Source organism: Papaver somniferum, chromosome 1 (assembly GCF_003573695.1).
Source record: "Papaver somniferum cultivar HN1 chromosome 1, ASM357369v1, whole genome shotgun sequence".
NCBI classification, from domain to species: domain Eukaryota; kingdom Viridiplantae; phylum Streptophyta; class Magnoliopsida; order Ranunculales; family Papaveraceae; genus Papaver; species Papaver somniferum.
In genome coordinates, this window is record NC_039358.1 from 14,825,319 (window position 1) to 14,852,402 (window position 27,084).

At 37.3% G+C, this 27,084-nt stretch overlaps 2 protein-coding genes across 2 annotated transcripts; both read right to left on the reverse strand.

The window, feature by feature from the left end:
- Positions 1-2,790: 2,790 nt before the first annotated feature.
- LOC113352278 lies at positions 2,791-3,432 on the reverse strand. Its single transcript, XM_026596136.1, has one exon. The coding sequence runs from the start codon at positions 3,430-3,432 to the stop codon at positions 2,791-2,793; it is 642 nt and encodes a 213-aa protein (XP_026451921.1).
- Positions 3,433-8,736: 5,304 nt separating this feature from the next.
- On the reverse strand, positions 8,737-12,564 carry LOC113279695 (zinc finger CCCH domain-containing protein 30-like). The gene is made up of 2 exons (XM_026528367.1): positions 12,500-12,564; positions 8,737-11,650 (listed from the first exon to the last, which is right to left on the reverse strand). The coding sequence occupies exon 2, from the start codon at positions 11,626-11,628 to the stop codon at positions 9,454-9,456; it is 2,175 nt and encodes a 724-aa protein (XP_026384152.1). The 5' UTR covers positions 11,629-11,650; positions 12,500-12,564; the 3' UTR covers positions 8,737-9,453.
- Positions 12,565-27,084: the final 14,520 nt, after the last annotated feature.

The window sequence follows — 27,084 nt, forward strand, 5'->3', positions numbered from 1 at the left end:
TTCTCTTCTTATCAATTAATTCGACCAACAAGAAAAGAAACATAGCAACAGCATCTGATACTTAATAAACAGCCGGAGAAATGATGGAGGTGGAGGTGGTGAGGAGGCGCAGCCGCAGAAGAAGATAATATGGGGAGAAGAAAGAAAAGAAAGAGGAAGAAGAAATGAAAAGATCTGCTCGGATTTTTGATGTTTTTATACCTTAAACGTAGGGATATGATTAACCCTAGATAATCCAACGGCGATAATGAAACGTAGTTTATTAATTATTATTATACACGGGTTAACAGGTTTACCCGCGGGTTTACGGGTCGGGCACGGGTTAACCCGTTTTCCCACAAGCCACTAATTCTCTAATCCGAACCCGGCTTGTTTATAACCCAGCCAAGCCGGGTTCGTGTTTTCACGGGCCGGGCAAGGATTAATCCGCGGGTTTCGGCTTGTTTGCCAGCTCTACCTAATAGCCATATCTCTGTGCCAAAGGCATGCCAATCATGCCAACCGCACCACCGTGCCAATGGCATGCCATCCCAGCCACATCTCCGCGCTAAAGGCATGCCAACCATGCCAGCCGCACCACCGTGCCAATGGCATGCCATGCTAGCCACATCTCTGCGCCAAAGGCATGCCAACCATGCCATCCGCACCACCGTGCCAATGACATGCCATGCTATCCATATCTCCGCGCCAAAGGCATGCCAACCATGCCAGCCGCACCACCTTGCCAATGACATGCCATGCCAGCCACATCTCCGCGTCAAAGGCATGCCAACCATGCCATCCACACCACCGTGCTAATGGCATGCCATGCCAGCCACATATCCGCGCCAAAGTCATACCAACCATGCCAGCCGCACCATAGTGCCAATGCATGCCATGCCAGCCACACCTCCGCACCAAATCCACGCCGGCCATGACTTCATGCCACTGGATGCCAAACGAAGGGTTGCAACAATCAACATCCACCCTTCCTTCTGAGATGCAAATCTCATCCGTCCAAGTTTGCCACCAAACGCGTGGCAACTTTTGGCCCAATGCCAAGCCCTAATTTTGGCCGCGCCTAAACTATGCCAAAACCCTAATTTTGGCCGCGCCTAAAACTATGCCAAAATCCTAGCTTGGACGCGCCTAAACCATGCCAAAGCCACGCCGGTCATGCCTCCATGCCGCTGGCTGCCAAACGGAGGGCTGCAACAATCAACGGCTACACTTCCCTCTGAGATGCAAATCTCAGCCGTACAAACTTGCCACCAAATGACTTGTGGCAATCTCTTGGCTATGGTGCCAACTCTTGGCCACGGTGCCAAAACCCTAATTTGGCCACGGTGCCAGAGCCTTGATTTGGCCACGCCAAAGCCATTCTGGCCATGCCTCCATGTCGCTGGCTGCGAAACAGAGGGTTGCAACAATCAACAGCTACTCTTCCCTTTGAGATGCAAATCTCAGCCGTACAAACTTGCCACCAAACGACTTGTGGCAATCTCTTGGCTACGGTGCCAACTCTTGGCCACGGTGCCAAAACTCTAATTTATCCACGGTGCCAGAGCCCTAATTTGGCCACGCCAAAGCCATGCCGGCCATGCCTCCATGACGCTGGCTGTCAAATGGAGGGTTGCAACAATCAACGGATACCCTTCCCTCTGAGATGCAAATCTCATACGTACAAACTTCTCACCAAACGACTTGTGGTAATCTCTTGGCTACGGTGCCAACTCTTGGCCAAGGTGCCAAAACCCTAATTTGGCCATGCCAAAGCCATGCCGGCCATGCCTCCATGCCGCTGGCTTCCAAATGGAAGGTTGCAACAATCAACGGATATCCTTCCTTCTGAGATGCAAATCTCAGCCGTACAACCTCGCCACTAAACCAAACGACTTGTGGCAACCTTTGGCTACGCTGCCAACTCTTTGGCCACGGCGCACACTTAGCTATGCCAATTATATGGTCACGACACCAAACCCTAATTAGTCGCGCCAAGAGCATGCGCAAGCCATGCCAGCACCGTGTCCACGCCACTGGCTACCAACGGAAGGTAACCATAATCAACTGTTAACCTTCCTCTCAAGATGCAAAATCTCGACCGTCGAAGGTGACCAACGAGCCGGAAAGCCTCCCAAGCTAAACTTGAAAAACAATAGCAACATGCTACACAAGACACTCGAGACATCAAAACATGTCACAAACTGGAGGATGCTCATCAGGGTATTGGTCTGGCGGTTTACAGCGTGCGGCGTACACTACGCCCGTTACAAGAAAGTGTCATAAGAGTGAGGCGGTTAGTAAATACAATAAGTAATGGTGAAACGTTTCCTTCATTATGGAAACATCAATTCCAGGCGTTACCCGTTACCGCTTTCTTCCATTTACTCAACCGTTTCCACTTCTTACGAGACCAGGGTACGTTTCGTTGCGACTTGTATAAATAGGTCTCACCTATTTCCACCAAAATACAAGTTTTGGGTCAGGAGCATACAACACTCAGAAATCACTTGTTAGCTTTCCAATCTGCTAGCGTTCCATTTTCTGATACAAGTCGTCAAACAACTACTCTTCCATAATCAACTATTCTGGTCTCAACACTCTCTTCGCTTCCCTCCATAAGACCAAACCCTTCTCCTTCACTTTGTGACCGAAGCAAGTCTGGAACGACCATTTATTGGTTTAGGCCGGATTTGTACAGATTGATCTCTCGAATCAAAGTACTCCCTTGCAGTACATTGTTTAGGGTTTAGACTCGTTTCTCACCCACACACCCAAAATTACCAAAATCAACAGAAACTATTTTCACCCTCAAACACCAGGCACATAAAATTGGTTGTTTAAGCATGAAATCACAGCTAACTCTCCATCTATCCATGAACTTCCTATAGCATCGGATTCTTCATCTTTCAACTTATGGGCACTCAGTTTAAGCCGCACTTCTTGCACAATAAGAAAGCTCATAGACTCAATGGAATTGTATTTAACTTCAAAAATCCTAGAATTCCTTTCCCTCCAAATGTTATAAATGAAGCTGTTAAAAATCAACAACTTGATCAAAGCAACACAAGATTTTCCCCAAAAGTGAGAAACATACCATTGAATTTCCTCCTGCCAAGTGCTGCAGATCTCTCTTAGATATCCCATTTTAAGAATTAGTCCACTCCATACCTGGCCAGCAAATTCAGACCCATGAAATAAGTGATTTTCATTTTCTTCTGCCGCATCACATAACAAGCAAGAAGAAATAGTTATGACCTTCCATTGAACTAACTTATCCCTAATCATCAACTTACCATGGAGAGTAACCCAAGCAATAAAGGAGGGCCTGGGGATACGAAATCTAAACCAAACAAGAGAATTCCAAGTAATATACTCCTTATGAGGAAGCAAGGATTTATAAGTCTCTTTCACTGAAAATTCAGCACTCTTGCTAACATTCCATATCACCATGTCCTTCTCCACAATTCAGAATTCAGCTGAAGCAACCTGATCAAAAAATTCATTTATGGTAGAAACAGGTGAAGAAAGGAGACTCCACTCATCCCTATTAATGAATTATGTAACTCTACAGTCAGAATTAGGAAAGAATTCCCGAATAATAGATGAATCAATCCAATCAGATAGTCTACCTTGAGGATGACACTTATCATGGACAAATCTAATAGCAACTCCATCTTCTAGAATGACAAAAATTATATCTTTTGCTAACTGTCTCTGATCCAGAACTCTCCTCCAACACTAGGAAGCATCTTGGGGAACAACCAAAGACCACATATTTTTACCTTTAATGAGGTTCTTCTTGACCCAGTCAGTCCAGATAGATTCTTTATCAGATAGCAGTCCCACAAATGTCTAAAGTTAGCAGAAACATTGTTAATCTCAACATCTCTAACCCTCAATCCTCCCTCAATATAAGGCAGACATATAGTGAACTAACTGATAAGACTGTGCTTTCTCCCAAGTTCACAACCATCCTTAAAGAAATCTCTAGTAATTCCTTTTATCACTCTTTTAGGGAAGGATAAAGCAAGAAAGCCAATAAAACACCATGCCAGAAAGAACATGTTTTATCAAAATCAATTTACTAGCAAAAGCTAAATATTTAGACTTCCAAGATTGAACTCTAGCTTTAATATGAGCAATTAAAACCTGACATTCATAATAATAAAGTATAGTAGAAAGCAAGGGAAGGCCCAAGTACCTCATTGGGAGTTTTTTTTCTTGGCATTCCATGATAGAGAGAATATCTTGCAATATCCCATATCCTACAACGTAAGCAAATAAGGAGGTCTTTTGTTGATTCATCTGAAGTCCAGAGCAGTCACCAAAATCCACAATATCTCTCTTAAGACTAGCAGCTGCTTGACTAGTACCTTTGAAGAAAACTACAAAATCATCTGCAAAGCAAAATGATTTAGTCTAGTTAATTTGCACCTAGGGTGTAGACCATAGACACCATCATCAATCTGTTTTTGAAGAATGAGACTAAGAAGCTCCGTCACCATAACAAACAAGTATGGAAACAAAGGGAAAACCTTGTCTCAGGCCCCTAGAAGCTCCAAAATAACCATAGGGTGAACCATTTATAAGAATATAAATTTTGGAGAAGTAATACATAGATCAACCCAGCCAATGAAAAGTTCATGGAATCTCATTTTCCTCATGATGGTACTAACAGACTTCCAAATTACAGTATCATAAGATTTCCTTAAGTAAATTTTCATAGTGCATGTTGGACTTCCAGAAGATCTATGATAATTCCTGACAATCTCATGTGCCACCATTATATTGTCTTGAACTGATCTCCCTGCAATGAATGCATATTGTCAAGGATGGATCAAATGCTTCAATAACATCTTACTTCTAAGAGATAAAATCTTTGTTATGCATTTATAAACCACCCCACAACAATCTATGTGTCTATAATCCACAAGCCCAGAAGGGTTTTCTATTTGAGCAACTAAGGTTAAAAGGGTACTATTAACTTCCTTAAGGAGACTGGAACTTTTAAAGACATTCTGGATTGCAGCAACAAAGTTATCCCCAATGATATTCCAACAGACTTTAAAAAAATTGAATTGAGAATCCATCTGGGCCAGGAGCTTTACCATAACCTATAGAAGAAAGAGCAGCAACAACTTCATATCTTGAAACAGGTTTGATAAGATCATTTCTAGATTCTTCATTAATCACTTTATCAAAATAAAGCTCTTCAATTAACTCAAAATTAGTATCCACAACCCCTTTCTCATCATAAAGATCAGAAAAGAAATAAATACATTCCAGAGCTATCTCCTTATCATCCACCAAATTATTACCATCTCTTGAAGTGAGATAAAGAATATTATTCCTGGATTTCCTTTCTTTACAAGAATTATGAAAGAAATGTGTTTTAGAATCACCCAAATAAAGTTACTGACCTCTTGATCTTTGTTTCTTCATAGATTCCTCATACCTTGCTACCTTGGCATAATGCTGCACTACTTCTTTCTCCTTCCTGGCTAAAATAGGACAAAGGGGAGAAGCTTGCACTTGCTGCTGAAAAAAAATCATCTCATTCTTGGCCTCCATAACATGCTCAGAAAGATTCTTGAATCTCAACCTCTTTCATTCAATGATAGCATCTTTAACCTTCTTGAGTTTAGTCATAAATACAAACATTGGATTACCCTAACCTTGCTACTACACTCTTTTCTAACCAAATCAACGAAATCATGCTCTTCAGTCATAAAATTAAATAATCTAAAAGGAGGAGGACCATTTTTCCTAATCTTAAATATAGAAGCAACTCCAGTGGAGTGATCATAAATACCAGAAGAAAGAAAATCAACCTTAGAACCCACAGATTGATCAATCCATTCCATATTGACCATAATTCTATCAATCTTAGAACCACTTCTAGTCACATCTTGTTTATTAAACCCAGTATAGAAGCAACCAGAATAAGATAAGTCCATAAGATGAGCATCCTGAACACAATTATTGAGATCCTGGTAATGAAAAGGCATAATCTCAGCGCCACCAGTTTTTTCAGTGTGAGACATAATGGAATTAAAATCCCCTAAAACAATCCAAGGCCTAGAATTACATTGACTAAAATTAAAAATATACTCCCACAAAGATATTCTATTAATAATATTATTGTCACCATAAACATTAGTTGCCACAAAAGAAAACCCCTTAACAGTATCAACTAAAACAAAAATGCACTGAGCAGCAGAATGAAGAACAGTATGCTTAACAATACTAGAATCCCACCCAATCCAAATCCTACCAGAATCATCTTTATCATATTATCTAAAAATTTCCATGAAGGCATTATTTTTTGTCTAATTCTACTGTCACGTATCTCTTGCACATGGGTTTCAACAACACCAATTATTGAAAAGTTATTCAATCTAATAAAAGACGCTACTTCTACTTGTTTTAGAGGGTCATTAAGCCCTCTAATGTTCCAAGCTGCAATTATAAACATTATGGATTTAGGTAAGATTTGGTTTCTTACCTCTAGTAGATCTCTTAAGATATGAGCTCTTTGAAGCCAAAGCCTTCTTTGAAGAACCAACATCAGTCAGTTTATTAATAAAATAAGCTCTGACTCCATCACCATCATTTACATATAGGGAGGAAGAATTATCAACACCCTTATCTTCACCACCAGAAGTTTTCTTAGGCTGGGTAGGTACAATATTAAGGTCTTGTTCACTTAAGCCCTCAAATCTATCAAAAGTCTCAGTAATTCCATTACTCACGGCTTTCGATAAATCAGGAGCATCTCTACTCTTCTCTATCACAGTAGCAGGATGTTCAATATCATCCATTTGACAGTCCAAACCAGAAGAAGAAGTAATAATTTTAGGACCAGAACTGGTACCCTCATCTTCTATATTGTCTCTTTGTCTTTTAGATCCTTTAACAACCCAACCTTCCTTATCAGGAACATTCTTCTTCTGAGGTAATTGTACCTGTTGAACTTGGGTAACCACTTTCTTACAAGCAATACAAGAATGATTAAAAGTCTTACAATGAGTACACATAGGTGGCTTTCATGGATACTCAACAATCATTTCAAAAGCAAGAGTTTCTTCCAAATACATAAAAATAGAACTAGGAAGTATCAATCTCAAGACATACACGAGAATAGCTCATTCTAATTCTATAAAATATCTGCTTATCAAGCATACTAGGAACACCCACACAACTAGCGATACTACTCAATCCCTTTGCATTCCACATATATAGAGGGACCTTTCTAATGTTCATCCCGATAGGAATTGTACGTAGTTCCTCTAAGTCTTTCTCAAGGTTTCGACTCCAAGGTCTGATAACAAATAATTTACTTGAGATATAAAAGGAACCCCTCTCTAAGACATCGATTCGATCTTCTTCAGAAGCAAAATCAAAGACAAAAATGGAATCACCATGAACAGTCATGTTAAATTCACCTTTAGGCTTCCATTCCCTCGTCACAACATATTTCATCGCCAATAACGATGATCTCTTACCCACAAAAGCACCCACCACTAGATCCCGACATTTCTTAATGTCATTGGAGAAATCTTCTAAGGAATGAGAGACAAATTTCTTATCATTCACAATAGCAGGGTTCCTAAATCTCAACTCAGCCTCTTTAGGTTGAGCTTTCTTCTCAACTCAGCCTCTTTGGGTTGAGCATTCTTCTCAGAGAAAAAATCCGACCAGGTGATTGATCCAAACTTTGGTGAATCTTCAGAAAAAGACGGATTAGGAAAAACCTTCGAACCAAAGACACTACTTTCAGCACCAGAACGAAACAAATAATGGGGATCTCCTTCTGCATCACCGGAGCCGTTCAGCAGAGGTAGAAAGCCGCCCAACACCGTAATCGCCGTCAGAGACGGAGAGAGGAGAAAACAACAACAAAAAACCCAAACCTAAAAATCGCCAACAAATCGCATCACCTCCGAACTTCTCTCTTTTTTACTCTAGTTCGTTAGTATCTGTTACTGGACGTCTGCAGGTATTTTTATTTGGATTGCTTAATGAAGCGGGTGTAGCAGAAAAAACTGTACATGCAGCATCAGCAGCGACAATATTGGTCAGATGACAAGTCAAGGTCCATGCTTTGGTTCAACTGCGCTAACAAGAACATAGAACTGGTCCCCTAATCAGATAACAAACTCCCCTGTCAGTTTCATTTTCTGACTTTTTACTCACCAATGATGTGAAGCCGCCTGACCAACTTGACCTTTAGTTTGCTGACTTCTCATTTAAGAGAATTTCTTAAGCATTTCTTTAGCTATCTATATTGATCTTGTCCTATGTTAGCTTCCCCTGCCTGTATACTCAAAATTGTGAATCTCATCTTAGTTCTTTCTGCTCTCAGTAGTGGGCCAGGACCAACCTCCTGCTTATATATAATAATAACACATGAAGATTCGACTGAGTGTAATAACTAAACCAACCCTTGGGCTGAAGTGGATTTCCACATAACACCCGTAGTGATAGTGATGCCAAATCCAACTCAACAGCATTCGATCGACCACTCCACACTATGTTATCTATCTAAGCAAGCTCGCATTATCTTATCTTTCTAAGCAAGCTCGCATTATCTTCCACTGTTGTTTAAGTATCCACCAACGCATCCACAAATTAAATAACCAGAAACAGAGAAAAGCAAAAGCAGATCAAAAGCGAAACAGAAAGTGGGTGTAAAGACAATGCTAATCAAGAAATTAACAGGCTTTTAACTTAGTCACGCCAAAAATAATAAAGTAATATAATAAAAATAATAATAATTGGATGAATTTGTAAAATTCCATTCCACACCATCATCAAAGGAATATGCAACCAGCCAGATATACATGTAAACCTCGTTGTTTCCCCAATTACAATCATTCTGGAAAGAAAAGATTACAGTATAACACAGAAGACCATTCAACTGATCAAGTCAGAGCACATTAAAATTAAGGCCCTGATGAAAATACACTTGCACTCTTCTTCTGCTTTCTCCCTAGACTTCATATGTTTTAAACAATAAAGAAAAGGAGGAATGTGCACCCCAGAGACAAGGTCCAATACTTAAAACTATTTAAAGCCAAAAGAGACAAGGAAAGAATTTGTTACAAACAATGGCTTTTGTTTCGAAGCTCTTCAATTACTTTCCCTTATCCTTACTATAAAACAAAATAGACAAATGAGTTAAAAAGGACCAATAATTAAAAGATTAGGAGATATCAGAGAAGTACCTAACCAGGATTAACATTTAAGTTCACCCCTAGATAGGTTTCTATTTCCGACTTCTCAGTTGACGAGCAATAAATTTTATCAAAATGAATTTCCTATCCAACATTCCCTTCTTTGATCCTTCCAACATTCCCTTCTTTCTTACCAGCAATCCAAACAAATATAGTAATTATATCTACTTTTTTGATTCCTCTCCATTTAGTAGTATCCTAATATCATCTCAGTAAAAAACTGAGAAATTTGACACTAAGCGACGAGCTGATCCAGCTGCATCTGCTCAAGCCAAGCTCCTAAAACTGTGTTGTCGACGGACTCATTTTGCAAGTTAGAATTTGAACCCTCACCAGATGGTGCAGGGGGAGAAGAGGGTATCACTTTACCTTTGATTTCTGGTGGAGATTCTTTGACAAGTGAGTGAACCCATGATAGATCACGCTCCTCCACACCATTGTGCCCAGGCTCAAGTGAATTTGATCTTCGTAAATGACCCAATTCGTCTCCTTGAACTCCCCAATCTAGTTTCCCATTGGGGGATCCCCATTTTGTCCAAGATTTTACAGGAGATCCAACAACTGCAGATGAATTTGATCCAAGATCCCGAGCGCTTAAACTACGAAATTGCTGCTGCTGCTGCTGCTGAAGTTTCTCGCGCTGAGAAAACACAGATAATCGAGCACTACCTGGTGAGATTGGTTCCATGTTATGAGGAGACATCCTACCTGGAGAACCATAGGATGCTTGTAGCATGGAGTAATCAACATTCTTAGGAGAGAATGCATTTGTATTGATTGGTGATAACATGCTCTGCTGTTGCTGGAATTGACTAAGGACGGCAGATTTGTGAGAAGGGGAGAACACACTTGATGATGCAGCCTGGTCAGCATACCTTGGAGATCTAGTAATTTCTGCCGAGAAGAGCTCTTCTAGGTTGGACGGTGTAAGAGTTTTCGTCCTGATGGGGATGTTTAACGAAGAGGAGCTTAGGCGTTGTTGCTGTGAAAAACAGGAAAGTTCACTCAAAAGCTGATGCTGCTCCTGTAACATGCTATACTCCTCAGAGGGAATATCTCTGGCATTGAGAGATGATCTCAAACGACTAGATTGAAGGTTGCTTCCAGGGAGATGCAGAGCTGGGACATTCGGCTGTGGCCACGCCAAGGATGAGTGAGAAATGCTGTTCCCTGATGGAGACATAGGGGAAGCAAATGGTGAAGGCGACATTACTGAGGCTGAAGATGGAGATGCAGGATAGAGATTCATGGCAGCGGCCATGTCCATGGCTACAGCACTGGACCTTGGAGAAGGGACAACAGAGCCACTAGACATGTATAGTGGTCGAAGCTCCTCAGATATATGGGCAAAAAAGCAAACTCGACGAGCACAACTTGTTCCATCTTTGCAAAGGCGTGTCCTGTACTGTGCAGGGTGAAGCCAGCACTCAAAAACTCCATGGGCGTATTCACACAGATCTCCTCTCCTGCATGCACCCTTTCGAAAATCTGGACATGGCACACAGCTGTAATGAAACTTTCTCGGGTCTCTTCGCCTGGCATTTTCACCGGGATGAACAAACGGGCATTCAGTCCAGTCATGTGAATACGCTCTGGAACATGGCCGAATCTTGAAGGAAAACATTCGAAACTCATCACTTGAATAAATGCTGTTTCTGATATCAGGAAGAGATGGGTCAACTGGGTATTCTTTCTTCTCTGAATTTGCTGACATATGAAGATCATCAACATTCATAGTTAGAGAGCCAAGTAAATCTGAAACAGAAGATGGGGAGCCATTCTCAGGGGAGGACGGGTTGGAACGGATGCAGGTCGTAGAGATTCGAAGATTGCGTCCAGTAGCGGGAACATCTGAACCAACGTCAGCGAGAAGGGTCTCTAAAGAAGCTTTTAAGTTGGGTAGTTTTGAAGAAACAACAATAACATCAGCAGCGCGACAACCATTAGCATCAACTAAACTTGCATCGGCACCAGAAAGTAAAAGTAAATTCACGACTTCATCAGCATTAACAGATCCACCTGATGCAGCACAGTGAAGGGCAGTGCTCCTATCCGGGCCGCAAGAACGATTTACATCAGCCTCAGTAAAAGAGAGGATGAACTTAAGAACATCGACACTACCATAAGTTGCTGCAACCATTAACGGTGTTCTATGCTCAAGAACCATCTGCTTCGAACCTTTTTTACGTCCATACCAGAGACCAATTTGATTAACAGCAGAAGCATCACGTTCAACCAATTGTTTAAATTCATCAAGGTCATTATTAGCCGCAAGCTCGAGTAAACTAGAGTCTTCAGTTTCAGTCATCAACTGGTTCATACTTCTGGTGGGTGATTTTGTTTCTTCCGAAGCAGTAGCTGATGAAGAAGATGATGAATTAGATTGTGTTGGTTCTGGACCAACACACATTCTTTGAATGAATGGACTTTACCTGATAAGAAATGACAATCATATGAGAACACAATCAAAATCATAGAAACAACCACATCTATGTTCATATACAGAATAATAATCAGAAATGAGACACATGCTTCAGATAAATATGAAAAACCAAAAGACAGAACATTGGTATTACTAGAATGAAGAAGGGGAAACATACATACACTTTAGAAAACTGGAAAGAAGCCTAAAAAGCAAAAATAATCCAATTTCTAAAATTAACTGTAGTGTTTTACAGATTGAATAAATAAAAAGATGATCAAACAAATAGGTGTATTGTAGTGTAAAAGCAGAAGGATCTCTGTACAACACAAAAAAGAAAAAACAAGTAAGGAAGTGATATCTTTAGTCAACAAGTATTCAACCACCACTGAATGACCTAAAGAAAATTACAGGACATTTTAGCCAAATTAGGAATAATAATGACCTAATTTTAGAAACAGTTATCTATCAAGTAATCACTGTTTTAGACATCAAGAAAACAAATGAATCTAATTTAAAACATAGAAATAAAAGAAATGAAATAGTAGAAAAGGAAATGATAGATCTTAGGATTCTTGGGTAAAGATAAACCCAGAACTCAAAAAACTAAACTTTCTGAACTAAATGATAAAAGAAATTACAGTTGCAGACTAAGAAGAGCCTGAAGAAGATCATCATGTTTATTTTTCCTAAGAATCCTCTACAGAGGGATTTGGTCAACTGGAAATATCACCATAAGAAGAAATAAGTATGATCATGAGAAAGGATCACTTTACTAGTTTATTCACAATGATCAGTATTCACAGGAAAGAAAATATTCAAGCTTTCTAAAACTGAAACCAGGATTAGATATTTTTACCTTAGCTTAGGTATCCAGATTTTGAAGAGAAAAATATGCCTAAAACACAGCGAAAATACCTCAATAGATCTATCTATAGTTCAGAAAGAATTCTTTGAGCAAATAGTCTAAAATGTCCTCGATTTAAACGCTGATTTACTGATGTGTCCCCTCTCCCTTGCTTTTGCCATTTTCTGACTGTATCTCCGGTCCCGGAACGCGAGACCTTCATTGTCGGTCAAAACACGTGGAAAAAGTCCATTCCTCGTAAAAGGTGATCATCTAGTAGACGTCGGACTATCATTAAAAAAACAAAATGGCAACCTAACAGGGGTAGTCAAACAAGATTTATATGGACTTTCGTACATTTGTGATTTAAATGACTCCCATAGATTCTCTGAAAATCTAGAGATTTCTAGTGATTTTCTGATAATATTTTAGAGAGTCTTTGTGACTTATAGAGACAAAAAAAATAGATTTGCAAAGAGTCTCTGTGATTTGTAGAGACAAAAAACGTATAATATCATATGAAAAATTTAAAACGTCTATCAATCTATTATCCATGTTACAATGTTTATAACAGTACCATGAATACCTAATCAAATATGTGTCCATTGTCAAAATAAATCTCATTGTTGTCATATGCCTTAATTTTCATTCTCTTTATCCCCCTCATCCCACATTTTATTTGTTATACTATCTCGCCACACTGTATTTGCTATAGGTTAGATATTAGCATTATATCATAATCAGAGTCCTGGATATCAGTTGTCTCTTTAATTTATGTGCAGTAACTAATCTTGCAACAAAAAATAATTTATGTGCGATAACTAATTTTACATATCATAATCAGAATCCTGGATATCTTTAATCTTTAAAATAAAAATAAAAATAAAAAGATTTGCATATATATCTTCAAGTCTAATTACTATCTTCCAAATCATTTGTCTCATGGTGGAATATACTCATCATTCACAGCATTCTCTCGTAGACGGAAGCTCCATTTGGATCCATGATAATTTCTTCATCCATTTGAAATAAAGGAGGATTACCTCTTAAGAGGTTGAATAAGATTCACGATTATAACTAGGTTGGGTAAGCATGCAACAGTGACACTTGTACGTTGGATATCCATGACAAAAAAAAAAACTGATAATTAGGTCGAATGTAATCCTCCATAATTCGGTTAATAGGGAAGCAATGTTATCTTGACTCTCGTGTTTACCAAAAAAAAATTCAAATTTTAAGTCTCTCAGAATATCACCTCTTGAGGAGAGATTTCAACCATGCCTACTTTCATAGAAAAGTCTCCCCAAATCTCTAAAAACAACAAATCAATGACTTTCAATTTTTATTCGAATAACAGAGGTGTTAAAGTGACTCTTACAAATTCTTAATCCAATAACATGGAGTTTTAGAGAATTTAAATGACTAACGAATAACAAGAGACATTGGGAGATTCTCTAAAAATCCTTATGACTAACAGTAGATTTGGGAACTCCCCAGAAGTCTCCTGAAATCTCGTTTGACTACTCCATATATATCAAACTTTATCCAAAATGAACCGGAAGGGGGTTCCTGACCCATATGGTTTCCGACCGGGTTTCTTTAAGTAACCTGTTATAGGGACTGAATGAATCATTAGAGGGGCTGAACCATGATAATAATGTTTATCTAGTTGGTTATGGGGTGTCCAAATGGTATTGTAAATTGTCTAGATTACCATCCCCACTTTAACCTAAATCAAAGCTAAATTGAAAATATGTTTTCTTTATTCTTCTTTCATCTTCTCTTCTCCATGACCCAAAGGAGATTAGCATTACTTTAATGATTGTAGTGATTATAATCAACCACATCCTCCAATAGTTGAAGAACAACAATTTCAAAGCTCTAATCCATCGGACAAATTAACTGGAATGACTTATATGAGGTATGTTTTGAGAAAGTCACTTAGGGTTTTGTTTATTTTGTGTTCGATTTAGGTCAGAAAATTTAAATTTCAATTGCAAATTAGTGTTGGTGATGAAAATTGAAGTTCAAAATTAGTGTTCATGTGTGTTACGGTTGGTTATAGTTCAATCACCAAACCGTAATTTTAGTTTTTGATGTGGTTACGGTTTGTAAGTAATGAACTACGAACCGTAGACGAGAAAATCTAAGAAAGAATGTCCAGTTACAATTTGTATTTGCAACCGTAACTCCACTTAAGGTTGGTGTCGACACCACCATTACGAACCGTAAATTTTCCAGTATGTCTTACAGAAATTCTATGGCTAATACCTATTAACCGTAATTTAGTTACGGTTTGTAGTTTTACCACCATTACTAACCGTAGAATTTCCCTGAACCTTGTTCTCAAAAATCATTTTACGGTTCAAAATTTTAGTTGATCTACCAATCGTAAACTAGTTACGGTTGGTCTCGATACTCTTTTTACAAACTGTAATTGGTTATAGTTGGAAGGAAGGTTACGAATAAATCAACCGTAACTAAATTATGTTTCATACAGAGGAGACTAACACCGACCGTAACTGGTTTTACGATTGGATTTTTCCCAAATTCAACCAGTTACGGTTGGTAGTTCATCAATTATGAACCGTAACTCACACTTACGGTTGGTTACGTGAAAAACACCAACCGCAAGTCTCTCCGAAAATCTAAAAGTTTTGATCTTTTTATGTACTTTAGATAATTTTGAGCAACAAAAAGCTAATTGGATCTAAATTGGAGGTATACATGGTCATATGAAGATTCACCCATCTCAAATTTGTCACTTGAGTCACTCATTTTGGTTGAGTGAATCAAAACCTAGGGTTTCAAAAATATCACAAAAGTTTTTATTTTTCTTTAATTTTTTTTTGTTCCTTTGATTTTGTTTAGAGTAAATATAATAGAAACTCGATTATCAACACTAAACTAGATTATCAATATTAAACTAGATTATTAACACTAAACTATGTAAGGGTTAATTAGTCATTAACAATTTTTTGATAAGGAGCACTTGAAATTACCATGTAATGACCTTTTTTGTCACATTATATCAACCCCTCTAATGATCTCTTCATCCCCTATAACAGGTTACTTTTTTAAAGCTAATTAGGATATTCTGGGGCCTGACATTATTTCAACAATTCAAGAATTTTTCCAATTTGGAGTTTTGAACCCGAATTTCAACTCCACATTCATAACTCTCGTACTAAAAATTGCAACATCTGAAACCCCAGCAAATTTCAGACCTATTAGCCTAAGTAACTCAATTTATAAATTAATTTTAAAGATCCTGGCACATAGGCTAATAAAACCTCTCCTGAATAAGCTTATTTCTCCGAATCAATCCGCTTTTCTCCCAGAAAGAGAAATAACATATAATGTAATTATAGCTCATGAGCTGATTCACTCGATGAAAATTTCGAAGGCTAGAAAAGGTTACTTTGCCATAAAATTGGATCTTTCCAAAGCTATTGACAGAGTGGAGTGGTCGTTTTTAAAACAAGCTCTTCAATCTTTCGGGTCTAATGATATCTGGGTAAATCTTATTATACAATGCATATTTTTTTTAAACTCTCCTAAATGGTTTGACGGTCCCAAAATTCAATAGCTCTGAGGTATCAGACAAGGTGATCCTTTCTCTCCTTATTTATTCCTCATTCGCATGGAAATCTTATCCAGGATCCTAAACAAAGCTATTTCGAAAAGAAAAAAATATTACGGGACTTAAAATTAATAAGGAAGCTCCGAATATTTCTCATTTGTTTTTTGCCGATGATTGCTTCCTTTTCACTAGAGTTAGAATTATTGGATATTCTTTTTATAATTGGGAACATTACGGGTCAAATGGTGAATCTTCAAAGATCGTGAATTTATTTTAGTCCTAGGATTCATCTGAAATACGGAAAAATAATAGCAAGAATTCTTAAAGTCCCGTTAATGACAAAGAAAGATAAATATCTTGGAACTCCCTTATTTTTTGATAAAAATAGAAAAGAAAATTTTGAACCTCTTCTCCAAAAATATTATTTTGCTCTACAAGGTTGGCAATCGAAACTCTTGTCTCAAGATGGACGTACTGTTTTTATTCAGTCAATTCTCCAATCTTTCCCAATCTATCAAATGCAGTGTATAGCTCTCCCATAAACCACTCTAGACCAGTTAGATCATATTTAATGGGATTTTTGGTGGAATAAAAATGGTTTAAAAGGCAAAGGGGGATACATAAAAGCCTGGAGGAAAATATGCAAGCCCAAATCTAAAGCAGGACTAAGGATAAAAAAAATCCTCACAATTTCAATATATCTCTTCTAACAAAATTAACAAGCAGATTGGTCTGAGAAAAGGATCAACTTTGGGCTAAATTGTTAGAAGCTAAATATTTCCCAAACTCTAACCCCTTTGATTCAACTAGATCCTCAAACTTATCCTGGGTATGGACCAGCATTCAAAAAGGACTAAACATTATAAAGGATAATTTTGTCTGGCAAGTTAAAGACGGGTCTACAAAAATTTAGGTAGACAAATGGATCCCCAACTCAGATGTAATTCAAAGGCCTACAGATCTGGAAGAACCAATTCCACAATTGGTCCAAGATTTGATAAATGTTTAGGGTAATTGGGATTTTCCCAAAATTGACAATCTTTTTAGCCAAGAAACCAAAGAAAGTAATTTAGCGATTTCGACTCAAATGAAGGAAAAGACAGAATTAGATGGAGACACCATTTTTCCGGTCTATTCACATTGAAAAACATTTACAATTTTCTAGAAGACCAAAAGGAGGATAATCTTGAATTTTTTGATTTCTCTTGGAAAAAGATTTGCAACCTACAAGTTATTCCATGTATCAGGCTGTTTACATGGAAGTTGGTCCAAAAGGCTTTCCTAACTTTAAATAGGATATACGCTCATAATTCTGACATCTCTACATAATTTCAAATGTGTAATATACAATCTCAAGAGCCAGAACACCATCTGTTTCGACAATATGCCATTTTACGAGAGCAATATAGTTCACGGCTTCCTTGGATTCGGTAAATGTCTCCAGTCAAATAAACTCTATAAGTGATTGGGTCAAAGATTGGATTTTTTTCGAAGGACCTTGTAAATATATTCAACAAAATTGCAACTATTCTTTGGTTTATTTGGAAATATATATGTTCAGTAATTTAACCCATACCCAAAAATATTAATTGAGCAAATACGAAATTTTTTGCAATCAGTTCCCCCAAAAGACCAGATTCAGAACCATAATCCTCAAGAGAATATGATTTTTTTCAAATCTCCTTCCTGGTCTTCAATTAACTCAGATTGGATAATTTTCATAGATGCTTCTTTCAAATAAGATACTTTTCTTAGTGGACCAAGAATCTTTCATGCATATAACAGCTGGAGCAGACAAACCTACCTCGGCCCTACATGCAGAAGCAAAAGTTTTACTTAAAGAAGGTAAATGGTTAACAAATAATATTTTATCCAATGTGACTATTTTTGCAGATTTTAAGCAGCTTGAAGATATAATAAACAAATGAGTCATGGAGATCTCTTGGAAAGCTGAGAATACAATTGAAGAAACAGTGAAGGTCCTGCAAATGGTTCCCCAAGCCCAGATACAATATATCAACAGGAGACGTAACACAACAGCAGACTCTCTGGCTAAAGAGGCGCGCATTAAAAAACTACAACATATGACGACTCATATAAATCAGAGAATTCAAAAGGCTAGTATTTAGTGTAATATTTTCAATAAGCAAGAAATTGCACAACTGTCGTACTACATTTCTTGATTATTGATATATTAACCTTTCCATTAAAAAAAAGGATAGTCAAGACTATAGTGAATCATTTCTCTGGTTTATTCAAAAAAGACCATGATGAAGAGATATACTTGATTCCTTTTGAGGCTCCTTCAAAGATGGATAGAGACAGTAATGGCAACATCTCTATGACCCCAAATTATGAAGAAATTTGGTCGACAATAAAAGGAAATGAACAGTCTTAAGTATCCATGTCCCGATGGTATGCCATCCTTGTTCTTCAAGAAGTATTGGGAGCTCAATGGGTAGGATGTCTCACGAAATATCAAAGACTGTTTTGACACTGGAACCATTCCTCCTGGGTTAAACCACATCAACATTGTGCTGACACCTAAGGTAAAATATCCCTCTACCCCATATGAGTATCGCCATATTACCTTAACAAATGTAATGTATAAAGTACTCTTGTAAGTTTAGACATTATGAACCGATGTCTCTTCCTATTTTTATATTTTTTGAAATTGTCGTCTTTCTGTAATCAGGTCCTGCAAGTATGATGATCCTAGATCATAACGTTCTTATGATCAAAGAATTTATCCTTTTCTGGATCATTAAATCCCTCGGAATATAGTTTTCAGGGAGATGATTGGAACTGCTGAGTACAGAGGTGGTCAACATCGTCATTATATTGATCAACTCCTTGAATTTTTTGCAATTCCACTCAGCTCTATTTCTCCAGAGCACATGGGGATCGGTGCGCCAGATACTGAGGTTGTTGATAATGCTGATCAAGCAAGTACCTCTGATGATAATGGGGATTTCGGTTGTCATTTAGAAAATTTCACCAGCTTATTCTGAGAGTAATCAGCTTGTTGGGCCTTCTGAAGTTCAGTTCATGGGCCTAACTATCCATGTTGGTTCTTATCATCCACCTTTTCCTAACGCGAATCAGTCTTGTACAAGGGATCGAGCTGAAATGGAGGCTCAAAACCAAGACTTTCCAACTGATAAGGATCCCAGATCGCCCTTTTATCTTGGTTTGGACCCCAGGAATGATCCACAGATTTTGCCAAATTCATTTTGAATAGAAATACTCTGCATATGGTTGAACTTCCAGATCTTCAGGGAAATTTTTTATAGCTCTTTCAACCTTGAGAATACCATCTTTAAGGGGAGTTTCCCATTTGAAACTTTAGTAAGCGTCCCTCGTGAAAATACTGGGGGTACCAAAATACACCACCAACTTTTTCGTAGGCAATCTGTATGGACTAACTCAACACAACTCCGAGAGTCAAAACTCAATCAAGAAAAGTGCATGTGTATAGTTATACCTCTGTCTCTCTTGTTGTTAGAACGTTTACAAAACTGAATTTGTGAACCTAACTACAAAGAGAGTTCTTGGACAGTACCAAAGACCAATGTCCAAGGATCAATCAATTCTTATCCAACAAACAAGGTTGGACCTATCTACTGTGATTGATCAATGCACAACTTGTGATATTTCAATTATAAAGATAAACAATATAATGTGAAAAACGAAATAACACAGACACCAGAAATTTTGTTAACGAGGAAACCACAAATGCAAAAAAAAAAACAAAAAACGGGACCTAGTCCAGATTGAACACCAAACTATATTAAGCCGCTACAGACACTTTCCTACTACCAATTAACTTCACTTTGGAATGTAGTTGAGCCCGAACTTAGTACCCACTGATTCAGGTATAGTCGTTCTGCTTATGCATCTTGAATCCCAGCAGGACTCTGCGCAATTGATTTCCTTAGACGGTCTCACGCCAACTAAGAGTTGCTTCAACTCAATTGAAGATTTTAAACCAAATCTTCCTCCCACATATTAAGCCTATGATTGATTTCCTGATTTACGATCTAAATGGATGATGAGATCAAACGATAGATCCATGTGGTGGAAATCGATAACAACTTGAAAAAAGTCTGGCTATCCTCAAACCCGTACTTATGAAACCCGAAGTGGAACCTAGATTATTATTCACCTCAGAAGTATAAAACTTGCGGAATTAACAAAGCTGAGACGAATAAAACTTTGATGATCATTATCTATCTTAATCATTGGAGAAAGGCTCAACAAACAATCAAGATTAGGATACTTGATTTATCAAGATAAAAGATAACTAATCTTGGCTTCATGAATTCCAGTGAAGTCTTTGTAGTCGTTAAACCCTAAAAAGTTTCTGGAGAGGATGACTCTACATACAACTAGGACACACCAAGAAGTAGTGTCGGGATTCAAAGATCCTAGTTGCCCAGAGTTCCCCTTATATAGACTTCAAAGTTTGGGTTGCTTTAGGTTTAAGCTAATATAGCTTTAAAACCAAGCAAACAATACCCAATGTTAGATGAAAGCTTTTAATCTTATTCACGTATACAAGATATACACACTGGTTAGGTAAACCGTAATCGAACCATGTATAAAGACTAGACAAAGCCAAACTTGACATTATTAAGACTTTATATGTCCCTAAAATCGTAAGAGATATTAGGTCATTTTTAGGACATGTAGGTTTTTATCGTCCATTCATTAAGGACTTTGGATTGATTTCTAGACCTCTTTGCAATTTGCTTGCAAAAGATATTAAGTTTGTTTATGATGATGCCTGTTTAGAGGCTTTCGACAAGCTTAAGACTTTGGTCACTACCGCTCCCAAAGTCCAGACACCTAACTGGAACCCAACTTTTAAGATCATGTATGATGCTTCAGATTATGATATTTGTGTTGTGTTCAGTCAGCGAGAAAACAAATTATTCCATGTGATTATTGTGCTAACAAAACTCTGAATGATGCCCAACTGAACTTTACCACCACGGCGAAGGAACTTTTAGCCATTATTTTTGACCTAGAGAAATTTATACCATATCTCTTAGGTTCTAAGGTCATAAGCTTCACTGATCATGCTGTTTTCAAGTATCTTCCGTCCAAGAAGGGTTCTAAACCTATATTGATTAGATTGATCCTTTTGTTACAAAAATTTTCCTTATATATTAGGGACAAAAAGAGTGCAGAAAATATAGTAGGAGACCACTTGTTTAGGCTTGTTGTGGATTCCCCTGATGATTCCCCTCCTGTGAGGGATATTTTTCCTGATGAACAACTTTTTTGTTTTTCGATTACCTTGGTATGCGAACATAGTGATTTATATTGTTACTGGTCGAATGCCTAAAAATTCGGGTAAATAAGATTGTTTTAGGTTTTTAGCCGAGGTTAAGCACTTCTTTTGGGACAATCCTTATCTGTTTAAGTATTGTCCAGATCGGATTATTAGGAGATGTGTACCTGAGAGTGACCACTCAAGTGTTATTTATTAATTTTATAATGATCATGCTTGTGGGGCTCACTTTAGTGCTAAAAATATTGTTGTTAAGATATTACAGTGGATTCTATTGGCCTTCCCTTGTTTAAAGACTCCCACAATTACAATGTTTTCTTTGAGCGCTGCCAGAAGTTAGGAACCGTTTTCCATAGAATATGGTGCCTTTAAACCCTATTTTAGTAATTGGGGTCTTTGATATGTGGGACATTGATTTTATGGGTCCTTTTCCTAATTATTTTAGTTATCTTTATATAATTGTCGTTGTAGACTATGTGTCTAAGTGGATTGAGGCAGTTCTGTGTGAAAAAGCGGGGGTCTAACAACCACACCCAATATTTTGCATAGCAATCTGTATGGACTAACTCCGATATACTTTCAAGAGAATCAACTAGACAGTCAGACTCAATCTTAAGAAAAGTACATCCAAGAGTTATATCTCTATTTCTCAATTCAATCTGCAATCAAACAAATAGGAATTTGCGAGACCGATTGAATATAAGAAATAACTTGGACAGTATCAAAAACCAATATCCAAGTGTCAATCAATATAATTAACAACCAAAGGTTGGATTCACAATTGATTGAACTTAGGCACAACCTGTGATATTTCAATTCTATAAACAAATATAATGCGTAAAAGAAATAACACAGACACCAGAAATTTTGTTAACGAGGAAACCGAAAATGCAGAAAAACCCCGGGACCTAGTCCATATTTGAACACCATACTTTATTAAGCCGCTACAGACACTAGCCTAATCAAAGTTAACTTCGGACTGGAATGTAGTTGAGCCCTAACCAATCTCACACTGATCAAGGTACAGTGGCGTTCCTTACACCTCTTGAACCACACCGGATTCTGCGCACTTGATTCCCTTAGCCGATCTCACCCACAACTAAGAGTTGCTACGACCCAAAGTCAAAGACTTGATGAACCAATCTGTCTCACATAGAAAGGTCTATTGAATAGATAAATCTGTCTCACATAGATATACCTATGAGTTTTGTTTCGTCTTTTGATAAATCAAAGTGAACATGAACCAATTGATAAACCAGACTTGTATTCTCGAAGAACAGCCTAGTAATATCAATCATCTCACAATAATATTAATCGTACGGTAGAGAAAAAAGATATTGTGGAATCACAAAAAATGAGACGAATATGTTTGTGACTACTTTTTATCATGCCTATCGAAGATTAAATCTCGAGCAAATCTGAGAAAAGATAGTACTCAATACAAAAAACAGCAAGATCAGAACACGCAACTACAGAGAAAATAGTTGGGTCTGGCTTCACAATCCCAATGAAGTCTTCAAGTCGTTAACCTACTAGGTTTTGGAAAAACCTAAGGTTAAAGGAGAATCGACTCTAGTCGCAACTAGTATCACATAGAAGGTGTGGGGATTAGGTTTCCCAGTTGCTAGAGTTCTACCATATATAGTCTTCACATTAGGGTTTGCAATGTTACCTTGGTAACAAAGCATTTAATATTCACCGTTAGATGGAAACCTGATTAGACTCAAGCTAATATCTTTCAACCGTCATATCGAACTTAGCTTGTTACACTCAAATGAAAAATGACTTCATTAAGATATGAGTAACCGTACCTAAACGTGTACAACTTGTTGGCTCAACAATAGTTAACCGAAGTTATCCATATGAACACTTTCATATCAACCGTATTCATCTTAAATATAACTAGTTCAAATGACTCAAATGAAACTAGTTCTTGAGTTGTTCAATTGTTTATATTCTCGTAGAAGTATACAATACACAATTGAAGAAAAATCGATCTTGATTCACTTGAATCAATTTATGAACATTACAGTCACGGTTTGCAAAAGATTGCATTCCTTATTATATAAATGTATTAGTTCATGAACAAACCGATTTTAGAACATAACCTACTCAAGTATGCAAATGGATACGCATACCTAAGTGGACGGACTAAGTTTGGGTTCGCCGGTATGAGAACGGGTACGCATATACCTTCCAAACTTAGTTGAATTTCCGGAACTTGAAACTCACGCCAGTACGCATACCGGTGTGCATATGCATACGGATATGCATACTATAGTTCCCGGATTTGGAATAACTTGCAACAATTAGCACACAAGTACGCATACTGTGTTATATCCAATCATGATTAATTGTTCTAAACTCCCATTTCAATCATTAAAACATTCTTAGAAGACGACAATAGATGTCTCACATAAACTATTAGCTTCAAAGCAATTTTCAAGTGATCGAATGATCAATACGAAACATTCCGAGTCTACATCAAATAACTGTCTCACTCAAATCATGTAAGATGTTACAAGGCAATTTTCACATGATCGATCTTTTGAATTTCGTCAAGGATATAAGATGAACTTGGTTAAAGCAAAAGCATACCAACACATATTTTGAGATATATGTAAGCGAGTTAAACTCAGCTCGAAATATCCAATGTATATAATCGAAGTCTATATAGCTATACGACTTTTGTCTCAAATAGGAGATAGATTAGATAGACTTTTGAGCGATAGATGAGTTCAAGTCTCCACATACCTTTTGTTGATGAAGTTCCACAAGATCACCTTAGTAGTTCTTCGTCTTCAATCGATGAACGCCATGAAGTCTAATGCTCAACTACACTTTCTATCCTAATCCGATACTTAGTTATAATTAGAATAGAAATCAAGACTTATAGTTTTGGCAAATAAACTTGACAAACAAGCTTGAGATAGCAACGCTTGCGAGTTCGATCGAGCAGCGCTCTAACATTCTCCCCTTTTGTCAATTTTAATGACAAAACTATCAATACATATGGATTAAAAATAAATAAACTTTGTAGCTTCTCATCCAAATGCTTGATTTACTTGGTTCCACAACATTAATCGTAATTTTCGTCACTTCCAAGTAATCCAGTGATTCTGAACGTGTTCAACTCAACATCATAGTTGTTGAAGATCCGTAGCTATAAAAATGATAAAACAGTAGCTCTTAATCATTGTTATACAGTGCCATAGTATTATTACACAGTATCAAAGTCTAATTGTATCACAACTTTGAAAACAATACTATGGTGATATGTACCACTCCCCCTTAGTCAATACTTCATCTCACAATGAAAACCACTCCCCCTTACATAATGATCCGTAAACCATATGTATTTGTAGTGTGAATTACAAATTAATTCCCCCCCCCCCTTTTGTCAATATAAATTGGCAAAGGTACGAAAACTAATGGGATCATAATGATTTCTCATAGAGATACTTCATGAGTAAAAGAGAATACATCCACTTTGTTTCGATGATTTGACATAGTCGAAACTTGATGTATTCATCAAGGAGTTTATAAAGATACAAGAAAACTCCTACAGTATTCCACAGCCGCACTCCCCACAAAGATTTGACAAATAAGCACAAGTTCAATTAAGAACTCTCCCCCATAAAATTTCATTCCCGAAAGAACAACGAGAGCGACCTTACTTTTGCAAGAAAACAAGGATTTCTCTGGAAATTAATATAAGACTCAATTAAATTAACCATAAGAGAACCTTTGATTAATTTAATCGGAAATGCTCAACATAAGAGAACTTACGGATCCGCACAGTACTTTCACATAGAAGGGGATCAGGGAAAGACCAATACTGCGGAATATTCAAAGTTCATTCTATTTTTCATCAATATTTGCATAAAGACATATAATATACTTAATCTTTGCAATCAAAAGTTCATCCTATCTTTCATCAATATTTGCGTAATGACATAATAGGCTTAACTTTTGACAGATATGGGACAATCATAGTTCACGGACGCAAACACACATATCCTAGAACAATTTTTGCAATATATAAAACCAATAAAGATTAATACTGCAAAATCATCTTCCAAATAAATTTTAGAATTTAAATAAATAAATCTAAAAACAATGCAAGATGAAAAACGTCGGCAATAGTTATGTGTATTCACAAAAATTATTATTCCAAACCCTAGTTATCCTTCTTAAAACACATGAATAAATTCTCATAAGAAGTTTCCTAAACATTCAGACCTTTCAAAAATTCTTTATCGTCCCCGAACTCCTTGTCGTCAACAGCCATTGGAACATAAGGTTCATGAAGATATGAGTCAATTCCAACAAACCTTCTTGACTGATGACGAACCAGGGCCTTATGAATTTCAAGAGTCCTAAAAAAAATAGCCTTTATTTGCACTATATCCTTTCTTGTTTCCTTCAACTCTTCAAGAACACCAGAAAACTTCTGAAGATTTGAAGGGACAGCCCTTGGTTTCCTCACATTCTTTTTTTTTTCTTTTCAAGGAAAAGGGTACCGGAGATATATCTTTTTCCTTCATGATTGACGGCTTAACAATAATATTAACCTCTTTTCCATCAGAAGACATGATGCTTGGAATCTCCATATAAGTATGAGATTGTGAGAGAAATTCATAAATCAAGCTCAACAAGCACCCTTGTGATAAAAATAGTTTTTTAAAGAAGTAAAAAGGAATGTAGGGTTACAGAACCTTTATACAGCTAAAAGGATTCACGTACACACAACTCACAACCCTAAAGAAGGCAAAATTATCGATTTTAACCCTTTTTTTAATAATCAAACAGGGAAACCTTTTTCAATATCAATTAGATATAAAAAGTATTCCAACAGACGGAAAGACAAAACTAAAAGAAGAAGAAACAAAAAAATATTCTAAAGACTGAAGTGTGCAAACTCTTGTCTCTTTTGAACCAGGCACATGAGACAAGATACACCAACCAGCACAATTAAGTTGTGCCGGGGTGAACAATGATCTGTCCACCATAACCTTCTTGAACGGAATTCTTAAAACCCTGTTTAACAGACTGTTTAGACCGTAATATTTTCTTTAGAGGTCTAATCTTATCTTTGGAAGAGATAAGTTTACATACCTCAGACGTTTTCTGAACAAGTTTGAGCTTGTTTGCTAATCGATTTGCTCTTCGTTGAAGTTTATTGACATATCTTATCTTATGTTTGTACTTGAAACAATTGGAGAGTTCGTGACACTTGATAGTACAATAAGAACATGTCAATATAGGGGATGGTTCAGACGCCATAGTTGTGCAAGCTGCTAGACAAACGATAGAACCTGAAAAGTTAGAAATAGAATTTCCAGTAAACAAAGAGAAATCCATTTTATCCTCCAAAGTGGTTGAATTTTCTCCCAGAAGAATATCGAGGTTGATGTACGTATTTCTACAATTATCAAAATCAATATTTTCACAGAGGAGTGCAACACTTGATTTTTTGTCTTCATTAGAATCATAGTAATCAGATATTTCATCAAGAGTTATAGCAAGACCTTTGTTTCCAATGTATTTTCTACGATTCGGAGACTCATTTGAAAAATGACCAAACCCTTTACACTTGAGGCACTGTGGAATATCCTCATCATTAGTATCGTCAGTATCCCTGTTTTTAGGAGGACCGGTTTTGAGGTTTAGCTGATGACCTAGGTTTATCTCTAGTAAACCGCTTACTTCTCTTCA

Excerpts from the sequence above, each read along its gene's own strand:
- LOC113352278 (XM_026596136.1), bottom strand. The coding sequence starts at position 3,432 with ATGGTGATATGGAATGTTAGCAAGAGTGCTGAATTTTCAGTGAAAGAG.
- LOC113279695 (XM_026528367.1), bottom strand. The coding sequence starts at position 11,628 with ATGTGTGTTGGTCCAGAACCAACACAATCTAATTCATCATCTTCTTCA.